The sequence below is a fragment of the Salmo salar genome, chromosome 04, assembly GCF_965601325.2.
Source record: "Salmo salar chromosome 04, fSalSal1, whole genome shotgun sequence".
Classification (NCBI taxonomy): domain Eukaryota; kingdom Metazoa; phylum Chordata; class Actinopteri; order Salmoniformes; family Salmonidae; genus Salmo; species Salmo salar.
The window spans coordinates 59,202,577-59,217,703 of record NC_138294.1 but is presented as its reverse complement, the minus strand read 5'-3'; the positions used below and the strand labels follow the sequence as shown (position 1 = coordinate 59,217,703).

General features: G+C 42.1%; 1 protein-coding gene across 2 annotated transcripts in view; it reads left to right on the top strand.

Moving 5' to 3' along the window:
* Positions 1–269: 269 nt before the first annotated feature.
* The window catches only part of dscama (Down syndrome cell adhesion molecule a), a 168,334-nt gene continuing 153,476 nt past the window's right edge, over positions 270–15,127 (top strand). Inside the window, exon 1 of one of the 2 annotated variants that reach the window (XM_014197409.3) lies at positions 270–1,624. In XM_014197409.3, the coding sequence (XP_014052884.3) occupies positions 1,582–1,624 (43 nt within the window). In that variant the 5' untranslated portion in view covers positions 270–1,581. The remainder of the gene's footprint in view (positions 1,625–15,127) is intronic. The other variant, XM_014197410.3, reaches the window with a different exon arrangement.

The window sequence follows — 15,127 nt, the reverse complement described above, 5'->3', positions numbered from 1 at the left end:
AATACACAAGAGAACCTGCTCAAACTTAAAACCCTTGTAAGCCATGTATTTCAAGTATTTTTAAAATTACAAACAATGCAGGCCTATTTTACCAGATCACAGTTCGTGATTGCTGTATAGGCCTTCCCATGTTGCATTGTGTTCAATATGTTGGCTCGCAGCTTTGAAAGGCAATTTTCACGAACCTCAAAACTTGACAGGAGGGAAACCGCGGGAAGATGTGCAGCACGTGACAAAAGAAAACAGTATTTTTTTTGCTGGTGAGAGTGAGGCTGAGGTGAGTCGGCTGAGGCTATGGCACTTCGACAACATTGACATGCCGCAGTGGAGGCTATTCTTATCCAACCATTCACCGACCATTTTGAGCGTATAGTTGGCTAGGCTATCGGCTGATGGATTGGATACATCTCCTGTGTGGTCTCCCTAGTCGCACGAGCAGGGGTTCCTGACATGGCTGCTGTTGACGCCCCTGGTGCGAGGAAGGCCGCTGCTCATATTTGTCAAGGTCAATTAATAAATGCAGTCAAAGGCTGGCTGAATCCCTACACGCCCGCGGGGCTCATAAATTATACAGAAAACACATTAAAGGACATGACTTGATGCCTTCACATTGAGATCATTTAGGGTTTTTTCGGGGCTGGAGTGGATTAGAATAATCATTGGGCTAAGAATCACTTGATTATTTTAATGTAGGCAATATTAATTTCCTTTACCCTGAATGGACACCTTGGTATCCTGTCTCTCATAAGGAGTGGAGACAAGCCCCTGCATGAAATCTAGCGCTCAGCTGAAGGGATGGAGTGGCGAGCTGCTGCACCTTTAAGGCAATGAAGAAGAAAAGCGGCTGCGGAGGAGGCTAGGGTTATTCCATAATGCTCTGAGCCAGGGAGGGTTAGCGCAGGGACCAGTGTGATTTGTACGGATGCGGGAAGATGCGTGTGCTTGTTGCTTGTTGGATGGAGAGAGGCGGTGAAAAGGAAATTAGTTTTCACTAGGCTTCAGCCAACAACTATTGCCTCCTGCTTCAAAATTCATACGTTCTTTTTTTACAAATCCAACTTTATGATTTTGGTCACTGGAAACTTTTTTTGTTTAATTATTTATTCATAGTGTTTTCATTCTTTTGAAATTCGATTTTTTTACTTAATTCTTTATTTTCTTTGGGAATTCCACCTGTGCATATTGCGCTTAACCCTCCTCGTGTCGCGTCTTCAGCCTCCAGTCTCCGCTCTGACTCAGCAGCACTCACCTGGACCAGAGCTCAAGAAAGGCGAATCCCGCAGAGTATCGCGCCCAGACGCCGGGAAGGCTGCACTAAGGCACCGCGTAGCCACTTCAAGGGAGACGTAGGCCTACAGTTCGATCTCAGCTCTTACCAAAACACAATCACCAGAAGCTCATACCTCCTCTTCCCAACCTAGAGAGAGAGAGAGAGAGAGAGAGAGAGAGATAGAGACTGATTTGTACAGATCATCGTCAATTGCTATTGCCATATTGAAGAAATATAAAGAATATTAAGGAAGAAAGTGTGTGGAGTGAAAAGAAGAAAAAGCATAGCTTGGATATTGAACGGAGCGGGGCATGTGGATATTGGCTATCATCTTTTTCCAGTGCATCTTGAATGGTGAGTTGTGCTATCTAAAATGAACTTAATTTATTTATGTTAATTTACCTCTGAACAAAACTTACCAGATATGGCCTACAAGCTCTGTGTTGATTATTTTCGGAATAATATAATTGATTTTGTGAGAAAATGAAATAGTTAAGGGCTGATGCTATGTCCTGAGAGGCCAAGGGGAGAGCGAGGTTGGATTGGGCAGCAGCAGAAGTACTCTACCGGCTGTGCTATGCCTGCCAGTCACATCCAGGTTAATTACCTAATGCCTATAGCTGGTTACAACTATGTGAAAACACTAATTTAAAAACACGGAATAAAACATTATAGACTCCACTTTTTCTTTGATAGTAAGAATATTTGATAGTAAGACATTTCTAGAATAGTGTAACAGTGCATAGGCAGTGTATATGGGCTGATGCTTATATTTTCTTTCCCCTGATGGCTTTATATGAAAATACTAGCTAAATGCTTGTATCATTTTGATACTTTTCTCAGGTTAGACTTCAATAATAAGTAACCTTATTTCAGTTTGGTCTAATTGTACTTTTTTGAATTTTGAATCTAATGAAATTTAGTGATATTGTGTATTTTGATTTATTTTTTAAACTGTTTAGAAGATTAACTTCATGTTTAAATTGATATCAAATATTTATTTTTCTTCATAATTACCAATTAGGGATTATTGTAGCTAATTTGCATACTTACATCAATACAATTACTAATTCCATATATTCATTCATAACAGCATAATCACATGTGAATTACACTTAAATAGTGTACCACTTAATAAAATGTAATGATTTCTCCTAACCACATACGGTATATTGATTCATTGAAAAAAAGGATGCTTGTTTGCTATATGGGAGATGCAATAGGCCAATTAATGTTTTATATAAAAAATAAAATGCAGTAACATCTAGGGATTAAGTAAATTCATTTTTGCACGAGATAATCTGTTTATTTATGTACAATCAGTCCGGTATCCTTTGAGATAATACTTAAAAAGGAAACAACTAGGTTGGTGCTGTCTTTTAAAAAAATTTTTTTATGGCGTTACACCCGCCGTATTACAAGTACAAACATGGAGGCATCAGGAAAAAAAATAAAACAGTTGAGGCAAGCCCCTTATCGCCCATTTCCCTCTGTTCCCACTGAAACAGTTTAACCCACTCCTTTTGTTTTACACAATGCAAAGGTGATTGGCCTGTAATTCCTACAAAATATGGATGGATATATAAGAGGCAAATGTTATTTTGGGTTGGGGCTGCCTGAACACTTAGCGAATACAAGAAGGGTGTGTGTGTGTGAGGGGTGTGTGTGTGTGTGTGTGTGTGTGTGTGTGTGTGTGTGTGTGTGTGTGTGTGTGTGTGTGTGTGTGTGTGTGTGTGTGTGTGTGTGTGTGTGTGTGTGTGTGTGTGTGTGTGTGTGTGTGTGTGTGTGTGTGGGGGGGGGGGGGTAGAATGAAGTCAGAGAGAAAATTGGGGCATTTAGAGGGTCTTTTTAAAGATGGACGGATGGACGGCTGGAGGGAGGGTTCCGGGAGGGAATGAAAAGTGGACACATGCATGTAAACTGAGGGGAGAGAGGGCAATGCATCAACCAAAGATGACAGGAAAACCATTTTGTGGCAGTGCTGAAGGGCTGAATGAGGCAGTCATTGTTTGCCACAGAGAATACATTAAGGCAGTGAGGGAGGTGTACAAATGCATTTTAACACAACTGAGGCGTGACTGGTTCTAGAGAGAGCACCTGTTCCATGGTATGATGTCCATTACAAATATAAATCAATGATGTTCTACAATACACCCTTGTGTGAGCTGAGAGCACTATCTCTATCTAGGCTTTTGAACGGCTTCACATAGTGTGTTTTGACCATGCAGGCTACAGCGTTGTAAAATGAAAATACCATTGTGGATTATGATGCATGCAGCGTCTATGGTTGATGTTGATGCGCTGTGTTTTATTGACAGATGCACTTTATGCAGGGGTCACTTTGTCAATCTTTGAAGTTATTCAAATTATTGTTTTGTGGTCAGGAATTGCATACAATAATATTATGCAGTATTCTTTCCTTTTTTATGCTTGTTTCTTTCAAAACATGGGAAAAATAGGTCTTATACAGCAGTTTTGCTTATGATATCCGTCTACTTGGCATATTGCTCTATTTGTTCCTGATTTGTATTGTTTTAATGTCCAAGCAACATCCACATCACCAGCACTATCCTCTGTTTGAATAGTGCAATGTGTAGCCTAGCTCTTCTGGGCAGCAAGAGAGAGAGGGGGGAGGGAGAGAGATATATTGGATTCCAGAAATAAAGGCTTTTAGGGTTCTGGTCAAACAGCACATGCTCCTGAGGTGGTCTTTTGGTATTTGGTATTTTATTAGGATCCCCAGTAGTTGTTGCGAAAGCTGCAGCTACTCTTCTACTGTCTCTATGGAAACATGGCTAATGAGTGTTGGCACAGTGTGGACTGGGTCTGAGCAAGGCCACGCTCTGTGCAGGTGACCCCGGAAGTTCTTCCCCACGGATTAGACCTATCACTCCTGCAGCCAAGTGATATTATTGTAGATAGAGAGAGGAGATGTGAAGGTTATTATTGCATGTATTAAAGATGTTATTCTGGTGGTGAGTTGTCCATCAGTTGACAGTGATACAATTTTCCCAGGTTTGTGTTATTTTTTCAGGACTGACTACCCCAATCAGTGATAATTAGCTCAAGTCTATTTGTTTGCTTTAGATCTTGTTTTAGATTGTTTATTTATAGTTTGTGATTTATGTAAAGGTATCGAGCAATTTATGTAAAAGTTGTTAGATCATGTTTTCTGTTTTTAGCAACAGCCTGACATTTAAACATTTAAATCTACCGGACTCTTTGTGTTGCATATACTTAATGCTGTTTTCCATTTTCACGACTGAGGTGCAAACTCATCTTGTCTGTGGATATAATTTGCAATCATAAACAATTTGCAGTTGCAACAAATAAAAAGCATTGTAGAGTGGATTTCAATGACACTTTTCTAGTGCTCTTGCATCAGTATCTCTATTAAAACCCAAATGTGATGGGAACATAAATGGAGAGACAGATTGGTGAAATGGCATAATGTTGTTTTTGCTCAGCAATGCCAGGGGGCAAATTGGACACACGCTCAATTGGACACTAATAATCAGTGCAAATATACAACAATGCTCCTCAATTGGCACTCAGTATCCCTCTCCCTCTTCATCTCTCTATCCCTCTCCCTCTTTATCTCTCTCTCTTTCTCTCTCTCTCTCTCTCTCTCTCTCCCTCTTTATCTCTCTCTCTCTCCCTCTTTCTCTCTCTCTCTCTCTCTCTCTCTCTCTCTCTCTCTCTCTTTCTCTCTTTCTTTCTCTCTCTCTCTCTCTCTCTCTCTCTCTCTCTCTCTCTCCCTCTTTATCTCTCTCTCTCTCCCTCTTTATCTCTCTCTCTCTCTCTCTCTCTCTCTCTCTCTCTCTCTCTCTCTCTCTCTCTCCTCTCTCTCTCTCTCTCTCTCTCTCTCTCTCTCTCTCTCCCTGTGTGCTTCCTCTTATTTAAACACATACAGGAGTAAGAGTTCCAATGTGGAAAATACCTTCATCTGTGCTTGCCAGTAGGAGGACTCCTTCTTTTGAAGATTAAAGCCATCCTAGGCCTGGCATCTGAATAGCTGTCAGTATCAGTTAGACTGCTCGTTTAGAACAGGAATAGCCCAGGGAACCAGGCTACAGGATTAACCTTGATAAAGCTGTCATGACCACAGAGATTTTAATCAACCCATCTGGGAGATCTACAGAAAGAGAGACCCAGGTTTGGGGTGATCATAGCAGACATGTTGACTTAGTAATTGGACACTGTGTTTTTGTCATTGCAGTCAGGGATGAGAGGGTGGAAGAAAATGACAATTGTACTTTGAGTGTAAATGTATGTGCGAATGATGGATGTCGTTTATCACAAACAGCAGGAATATCTACACACCGAAGATCAGTGTGTACACTATATATACAAAAGTATGTGGACACCCCTTCAAATGAGTGGATTCGGCTATTTCAGCCACACCCGTTTCTGACAGGTGTATAAAATTGAGCACAAGGCCATTCAATCTCCATACACAAACACTGGCACTAGAATGGCCTTACTGAATAGCTGTAAGTGCTGTTATTATGAAGTGGAAACGTCTAGGAGCAACAATGGCTCAGCCGTGAAGTGGTAGGCCACACAAGCTCACAGAATGGGACCGGCGAGTGCTGAAGCGCGTAGCGCGTAAAAATTGTCTGTCCTCAGTTGCAACACTGCCTCTGGAAGCAACATCAGAACAGTAACTGTTCGTCAAGAGCTTCATGAAATAGGTTTCCATGGCCGAGCAGCTGCACACAAGCCTAAGATCACCATGCGCAATGCCAAGTGTCGGCTGGAGTGGTGTAAAGCTTGCCACCATTGGACTCTGGGGTAGTGGAAACACGTTCTCTGGTGTGATGAATCAATCTTCACCATCTGGCAGTCCAACGGACAAATCTGGGTTTGGCGGATGCCAGGAGAACGCTACCTGCCCCAATGCAAAGTGTCAACTGTAAAGTTTGGTGGAGGAGGAATAATGGTCTGGGGCTGTTTTACATGGTTCGGGCTAGGCCCCTTAGTTCCAGTGAAAGGAAATCTTAACGATACAATGACATTCTAGACGATGTGCTTCCAACTTTGTGGAAACAGTTTGGGGAAGGACCTTTCCTGTTTCAGCATGACAATGCCCCCGTGCACAAAGCGAGGTCCATACAGATATGGTTTGTCGAAATTGGTGTAGAAGATCTTGACTGGCCTGCACAGAGCCCTGACCTCAACCCCATCGAACACCTTTGGGATGAATTGGAACGCTGACTGCCAGCCAGGCCTAATTGCCCAACATCAGTGCCCGACCTCACTAATGCTCTTGTGGCTGAGTGGAAGCAAGCCCCCGCAGCAATGTTCCATCATCTAGTAAAAAGCCTTCCCAGAAGAGTGGAGGCTGTTATTTTTGTTGTAAAAAAATTGTATAAATGTAATCTTTATTTAACTAAGCAAGTCAGTTAAGAACAAATTCTTATTTACATTGACGGCCTACCCCGGCCAAACCCGGACGACGCTGGGCCAATTCCCAGTCACGAACCAGGAACTGCAGTGACGCCTCTTGCACTGAGATGCAGTGCCTTAGACCGCTGCGCCACTCGGAAGCAAAGGGGGGACCAACTCCATATTAATGCCCATGATTTTGTAATGAGATGTTCGACGACCAGGTGTCCACATACTTTTGGTCATGTAGTGTAGGTAACTGTGTCATTGTGAAGGAAAAGTCTATCTTCACTTTATATCTGAAAGTGTGAGGAGAAGAAAACCGACTATGAGTATTCAGAGAGATCCCCATTGTGTTGAATCACTCTGTACTAGATACGGAATCCTTAAAAAAAATCTAGATACTGTACTTCTTTCCATTCATTGCTTAAAATATCAAAAATCAACAAACCTGCACTCCAAACCTGATATCTGCAACTCATAGATTTGGTTTGGGATCCTTTCTCTTTACCTAATGTGAATAATTTTAACTTATGAAAGACAGTGAACACTGTAAAGAAAACGCCCTTATCCTATTATCGTTGTTATTAGCAGTAAAAACATAAGACAACATCGTTTGGAGGTCGTGTTTAGGTCAGTGGGAAACTGGATCTGTGTTGGCTGGTGGTATCCTTTGGTAGATAGATAAATATAAATACCAGCACTGTAAAATAAAGCCTTCCAAAATACATCCTTCCCCATAAAAATCTGAATGTGGCAGGTATTTGCAATATCTAAAACATTGTGCAAGATGGATGTAATGTCATCTCCTAACATATCCCTGAGCTTGGAGTTAGTTGGCTGTTACATGCAGAACAGACTGAACCATATGGTAATGGATGCACATTGAAATGTTAACTGTTTCATTTAACCCAGGCCAGAATGCTTAAAGAGATGATGGTGTGCAACTAAGCAGAGAGAGAGCGCGAGAGAGAGCGCGAGAGAGAGCGCGAGAGAGAGCGCGAGAGAGAGAGAGAGAGCAAGAGCAAGAGAGCAAGAGAGAGAGCAAAAGAGAGAGAGAGTAAGAGCTAGAGAGCAAGAGAGAGAGAAAGGGCTAGAGAGAGAGAGAGAGAGAGAGTAAGAGCTAGAGAGCAAGAGAGAGAGAGAGAGCGGGAGAGAGAGCGGGAGAGTCAGCATGTGTCACACACTGTAAATAACTAAACTACTAGTCAAGGGCAAGTTCCCACATGCACACAGGTTCGTGCTGGTAGGTGGAGTTTTATATCAGTGAATTAATAAAACAAGATCAGTAGTTAGTAGATAGCCTATATCATTTGTTTTCAACTTAGCTGGCATGCTAATGTTTCCACGTTAAAGTGAGACTGTAGGCTAATGCCCTAACCCTTCAGGATGGCAGGAGCTGATCTAAATGTGGCACAACTATCCTACAATCGGGGATGCTGTGGACCAAAGGCCCTACAGTATGCCTTTACAGTATGGACCAAAGGCACTACAAGTGTCCTGCTTGAAATTTGTTTCTGATATTTGACTGTTGTACTGTGCCGTGTGTCAGAACTTCCAGTTTGTCAATTTTGTATGAGATTTTATGTAGAGAAAGGAAAAACTATCCTCGTTCAGCATAATAGGCCCTCTTTTACCTTTGAGATACAGATACCCCTTCAGATACAATATCATCATAGATTGAGGCCTGAAAGGTACATATTTTAGGATGAGTTGAGTATACAGGATGAGTAGTTTAAGATATGTCATGTACTATGTCAGGTCAAAGAGGGACAGGCGCTTAAGCCAACACACACACATAGCCTACAGTATACTGTAGACTTGGCGTTGGACATTTAATATATACATCCAATTTGTGCAGCTCCAGGATCAGCTGAAATAAAATGTTTCCTTGTAAGGCTCTGGGTGTAGTGGGTGCGAAGTCAGGCGCAGGAAGCAGAGAGTACAGGGTAGTGCTTTATTTGCACACACGGCGAACATAAGCCACCCCAAGAAAATACAGGGCGCACACAAAACAAATGCCCCAAACACTGGGGTCTGAAACAGTCCGGAAAAACCCACGACCGAAACACGTCAGACACAAGCGTGCACAGATGCAACACACAAACAATCCCGCACACAGAGCAGGCGGGCCTACTGGCTAAAATAACCCGACTAATCAGCCTAACACAAAACAGGTGAAACCAATAAACAGAAAGGGGAAAAAAGGGAATCAGTGGCAGCTAGTAGGCCGGTGACGACGACCGCTGAGCACCACCCGAGCAGGAAGGGGAGCTACCTTCGGTAGGAGTCGTGACATTCCTGCTAAAGTCATGGTTTGTGCTCACATGCTCACTCTTGCCCTCTTTGAAATCACCATGGCACTGTACTATTTCCTTCAAATCAAATGTTATTTGTCACATGCGCCGAATACGACAGGTGTAGACCTTACCGTGAAATGCTTACTTACAAGCCCTTAACCAACAATGCAGTTCAAGAAAGAGTTAAGAAAATGTAATAAAATCAAAAGTAACACAAGAAAATTACATAACAATAACGAGGCTATATATAGGGTGTACCGGTACCAAGTCAATGTGTGAGGGTACAGATTAGTCGAGGTAATTTGTTAAGCGACTATGCATAGATGATAATAAACAGCGAGTAGCAGCAGTGTAAAAATAAATGGGGTGGAGGGAGGGTTGTCAATGTAAATAGTCCGGGTGGCCATTTGATTAATTGTTCAGCAGTCTTATGGCTTGGGGGTAGAAGCTGTTAAGGAGCCTTTTGGTCCTAGACTTGGCGCTCCTGTAACGCTTGCCGTGCGGTAGCAGAGAGAACAGTCTATAACTTGGGTGACTGGAGACTTAAAATTTTTTTAGGGCCTTCCTCTGACACCGCCTAGTATATAGGTCCTGGATGTCAGGAAACTTGGCCCCAGTGATGTACTGGGCAGTACGCACTACCCTCTGTAGTGCCTGACGGTCAGATGCCGAGCAGTTGCCATACCAGGCGGTCAGGATGCTCTCGATGATGTAGCTGTAAAACTTTGAGGATCTGGGGACCCATGCCAAATCTTTTCAGTCTCCTGAGGGGGAAAAGCTGTTGTCGTGCCCTCTTCACAACTGTCTTGGTGTGTTTGGACCATCATAGTTTGTTGGTGATGTGGACACCAAGGAACTTGAAACTCTTGACCCGCTCCACTACAGCCCCATCATTGTTAATGGGGTCCTATTTGGCCCTCCTTTTCCTATAGTCAACGATCAGCTCCTTTGTCTTGCTCACATTGAGGGAGAGGTTGTTGTCCTGGCACCACACTGCCAGGTCTCTGACCTCCTCCCTATAGGCTCTCTCATCGTTGTTGGTGATCAGGCCTACCACTGTTGCATAAACTTAATGATGGTGTTGGAGTCATGCTTGGCCACGCAGTCGTGGGTGAACAGGGAGTACAGGAGTTGACTAAGCACGCACCCCTGAGAGTTCCCAGTGTTGTGGATCAGCATGGCAGATGTGTTTTTGCCTACCCTTACCACCTGGGGGCAGCCCATCAGGAAGTCCAGGATCCAGTTGCAGAGTTGAGGTGTTTAGTCCCATGGTCCTTAGCTTATTGATGAGCTTTGAGGGCACTATGGTGTTGAACGCTGAGCTGTAGTCAGTGAACAGCATTCTCACATAAGTGTTCCTTTTGTCCAGGTGGTAAAGGGCAGTGTGGAGTGCGATTGAGATTGCGTGATCTGTGGATCTGTTGGGGCGGTATGCGAATTGGAGTGGGTCTAGGGTTTCCGGCATGATAGTGTTGATGTGAGCCATGACCAACCTTTCAAAGCACTTCATGGGTAACAACGTGAGTGCTATGGGGCGCTCATCATTTAGGTAGGTTATTTCGCTTTCTTGGGCACAGGGACTATGGTGGTCTGTTTGAAACATGTAAGTATTACAGACTCGGTCAGGGAGAGGTTGAAAATGTCAGTGAAGACACTTTCCAGTTGGTCCGTGCATGCTTTGAGTACATGTCCTGGTAATCTGTCTGGTCCTGCGGCTTTGTGAATGTTGACCTGTTTAATGGTCTTGCTCACATCGGCTACAGAGTGCGTGATTACACAGTTGTCCGGAACAGCAGGTGCTGTCATGCATGCTTCAGTGTTGCTTGCCTCGAAGCAAGCATAAAGTCATTTAGCTCATCTGGCAGGCTCGTGTTACTGGGCAGCTCGTGACTGGGTTTCCCTTTGTAGTACGTAATAGTTTTCAAGTCCTGCCACATCCGACGAGCGTCAGAGCCGGTGTAGTGCGATTCAATCTTAGTCCTGTATTGATGCTTTCCTCTTGTTGCACATGTGGCATGTGACACTAGGAGTGCCGCTTCTGGATGAGCATTTTCTTGTTTGCTTATGGCCTATACAGCTCATTGAGTGCGGTCTTAGTGCCAGCATCAGTTTTGGGTGGTAAATATACCTCTACGAATAATATAGAGGAGAACTCTATTGGTTGATAGAGTTGTCTACAGCTTATCATGAGGTATTCTACCTCAAGAGAGCGATACCTCAAGATTTCTTTAATATTAAACATTGCGCACCAGCAGTTATTGACAAATAGACACACCTCCTCTTACAATACGTAGCTGCTCTATCCTGCCGATGCAAAGAGAAGCCAGTCAGCTCTATATTATCTGTGTCATCGTTTAGCCATGTCTCAGTGAAATGGCCCGTTGGTAGAATAGTCTTAATCGTAGATCGTCCAGTTTGTTTTCCAATGATTGCATGTTGGCCAATAATAATGAGGGTAGTGATGGCTTACCTACTTGTCGGCGAATTTCTCCGTCTTTTCTTCACACGGATGATGGGGATTTGGGCCTTGTCTCGACAAAGCAGAATATCCTTCGTGTCACACTCATTAAAGAAATAAATATTTGTCCAGTTCGAGGTTGAGTAATTGCTGTTCTGATGTCCAGAATCTCTTTTCGGTCATAAGATACGGTAGCAGCAATATTATGTACAAAATTAGTTACAAACAATGCGAAAAAACAAACTAAATAGCACAGTTGGTTAGGAGCCTGTAAAACGGCAGCCAACCCCTCCGGCGCCATTATCTGCTATTTTGAACAAGCTTTAGAACACCAGTGCCAACAGTTCTTCCTGAGATAAGGGTTGTGCCCAGGTTCCAGATCTGGAGACAGGAAATGCCAGTGGCAGAGATTGCTGGGGTCACCAGATCAGGAAACAGTATTTGCCAGGCGAAGAGTTTCCTGCCTGGTGGGTTTCTGTATGTAATGTTGTGCACATACACAGACACACTGCAGAGCTATTTTTAGGAGGCAATTTCTAAAGGCTGTCACATGGGTAATGGAAGAAGTGGCAAATGACCTCTACAGAAAGACTGCCTTCAGGGTTGACTCACTCACACACACAGGCACGCACGCACACACGCACGCACGCACACACACACACACACACACACACACACACACACACACACACACACACACACACACACACACACACACACACACACACACATACACATACACACCAGGTCAGGCTCATTTATAACACATGGGACAGGTACCCTGCCATGAAAAAAAGCCCAAATTGATTTATCTCCTTAGTTGACATAGGAGGCAGGTGAGGTGTCTTATGCATCAACACAGAACACACTCTCTTCTTTTTCTCTAGGGAATAACATTATAGTTGATCAAATTAATACTATATATTACAATGCAATGTAGCCCATTAAAGAGCAACTGCCCCTAAAAACCAACTTCTCCTTTAGAAAACATCGATATGAGTCCCCCAAAAATATTATTCTGTCATAATTGACTACAAAGTGTAAATCGGATCATTTTGGCCATAAAGTCAGTCTCGTTCAAAACATAGTTTTGTCAGACTTGTGGTTGTGACTGCATCACAACGTAAATGAAGGATGGGTTTGTTTCAATTCTGCCCACATGCCCACAGCTGGCAACACACAAGTAATCATCAATTCGGAGTGCAGCTGCACCCGACCCGATCGTAATGCCTGTGGTAAATTTGGGTTGACTTTGAATATCCCTATGGGGCTAGTTAGGGACCATTGGCAAATTACACAACGTACAGTGCCTTCAGAAAGTATTCACACTCCTTGTTACAGCCTGAATATGAAATTGATTAAACTGAGATTTTTTTGTCACTGGCCTACACACAATACCCCATAATGTCAAAGTGGAATTATGTTTTTCTAAATTTCTACTAATTAATAAAAAATAAATATGACTTATTGATGTCTTGAATCAATAAGTATTCAACCCCTTTGTTGTGGCAAGTCTAAATCAATTCAGGAGTAAACATTTGCTTCTCAAGTCATGGACTCTATGTGCAATAATAGTGTTTAACATAATTTTTTAATGACCACCTCATCTCTGTACCCCACACATACAATTATTTGTAAGGTCCCTCAGTCGAGCATTGAATTTCAAACACAGATTCAACCACAAAGACCAGGGAGGTTTCCCATTGCTTCCTAAAGAAGGGCACCTATTGGTAGATGGGTAAAAATAAAATAAGCAGATATTGAAAATCCCTTTGATCATGGTGAAGTTATGAATTACACTTTGGATGGTGTGTAAATACACCCAGTAAATACACCCTTCCCAACTCAGTTACCGGAGAGGAAGGAAACTGCTCAGGGATTTCACATGAGGCTAATAGTTACAGAGTTTAATGGCTGTGATAGGAGAAAACTGAGGCTGGGCCAACAACTTTGCACTTTTTCCACAATACTAACCTATTTGACAAAGTGAAAATAATTAAAATATTCCAAAACATGCATCCTGTTTGCAACAAGGCACTAAAGTAATACTGCAAAAAATGTTGCAAAGCAATTAACTTTTTGTCCTGAATACAAAGTGTTATGTTTGGGACAAATCCAGTGCAACACATTACTGAGTACCACTCTCCATATTTTCAAGCATAGGGGTGGCTGCATCATGTTATGGGTATGCTTGTAATCATTAAGGACTGGGGACACCTGCCACCTTTCAGCAGGACAATAACCTAAAACACAAGGCCAAATCATCTGGCTACTCAGATTATTTGCATTGCCCCCCCCCTTTTACTCCTCTGCTACTCTGTGTTATTATCTATACATAGTCACTTTAATAACTCTACCTACATGTACATATTACCTCAATTACCTCGACTAACCGGTGCCCCCGCACATTGACTCTGTACTGGTATCCCCTGTATATAGTCTCACTATTGTTATTTTACTGCTGCTCTTTAACTACTTGTTACTTTTATTTCTTATTCTTATTTGTATTTTTTTAACTCCATTGTTGGTTAGGGGCTTGTAAGTAAGCATTTCACTGTAAGGTCTACATGGCGCATGTGACTGATAACATTTGATTTGATTTTGGTTTGAAATCTACACTGGAGTTGCTTACCGAGAAGATAATGAATGTTCCTGAGTGGCCGAGTTACAGTTTTGACTTAAATCGGCTTGAAAATCTATGGCAAGACCTAAAAACGGTTGTCTAGCAATAATCAACAACCAATTTGACAGGGCAATTGTTGCACAGTCCAGGTGTGGAAAGCTCTTAGAGACTTACCCAGAAAGACTCACAGCTGTAATCACTGCCAAAGGTGATACTAACATGCAATAACTCAGGGGGTTGAATACTTAGCGTTTTTCATTTATTTTATTTTATTTTTACAAATGTTCAAATTTTTTGTCCCCTTTGTCATTACAGAGTATTTTGTGACAAAAATATGACAATTAAATCCATTGAATTACTACTTTGTAAGACAACAAAATGTGGAAATATGTCAAGGGGTATGAAGTAACTGTACATGGAAAAACATGTTCAAATTACAATAGCTGCAAATTTCAATGAGTTAAAAACCTAAAACCAGCTATAAATTGTATACATTCATATATACATATTGAAAGCATTTAATGTGAAAACGAAAAGGTGTGCAACATGAAAATATTGTCTACTTTACATTGTGTACATTTATTGACGGTCCCTATAGTCCCGCAGATAGGCTACCCAAAGTCAAACCAATTTTGCCATGGACGCACACCAGCCGCTTGAAGCTAATTGGTAAAATAATTTGACTAACTCTTCCCACCTGCTAACAGACACACGAGACACCCACATCAAACTACACCAAACCAACTCACATTTCAATTCAGTCACCAGCAAATGTTAATTAAACATATCTAAAACAAGGCCAAATCAGGAAGTTCAGCCGCCCTTTAAATACAATGTTATACATTGTATCCTATTGCACCAATATTGTGTATAAAAATTGTGTAGCCAATTTGGATGATTTTTATCAAATGTTTGAATTGTCTTCTGTCCATAGAAATAATTCTGAAAAAAGAGCCCTCTAAAACGTTTGTAAATGAGGAACAATTACATGACTCATATTGCTTTTAAAATGTTTCCCTTATGAGTTTAACATATTAAATTAGAAAATAAAAAAATACCCCAATTATAACAAAGCTACATACAAGGTC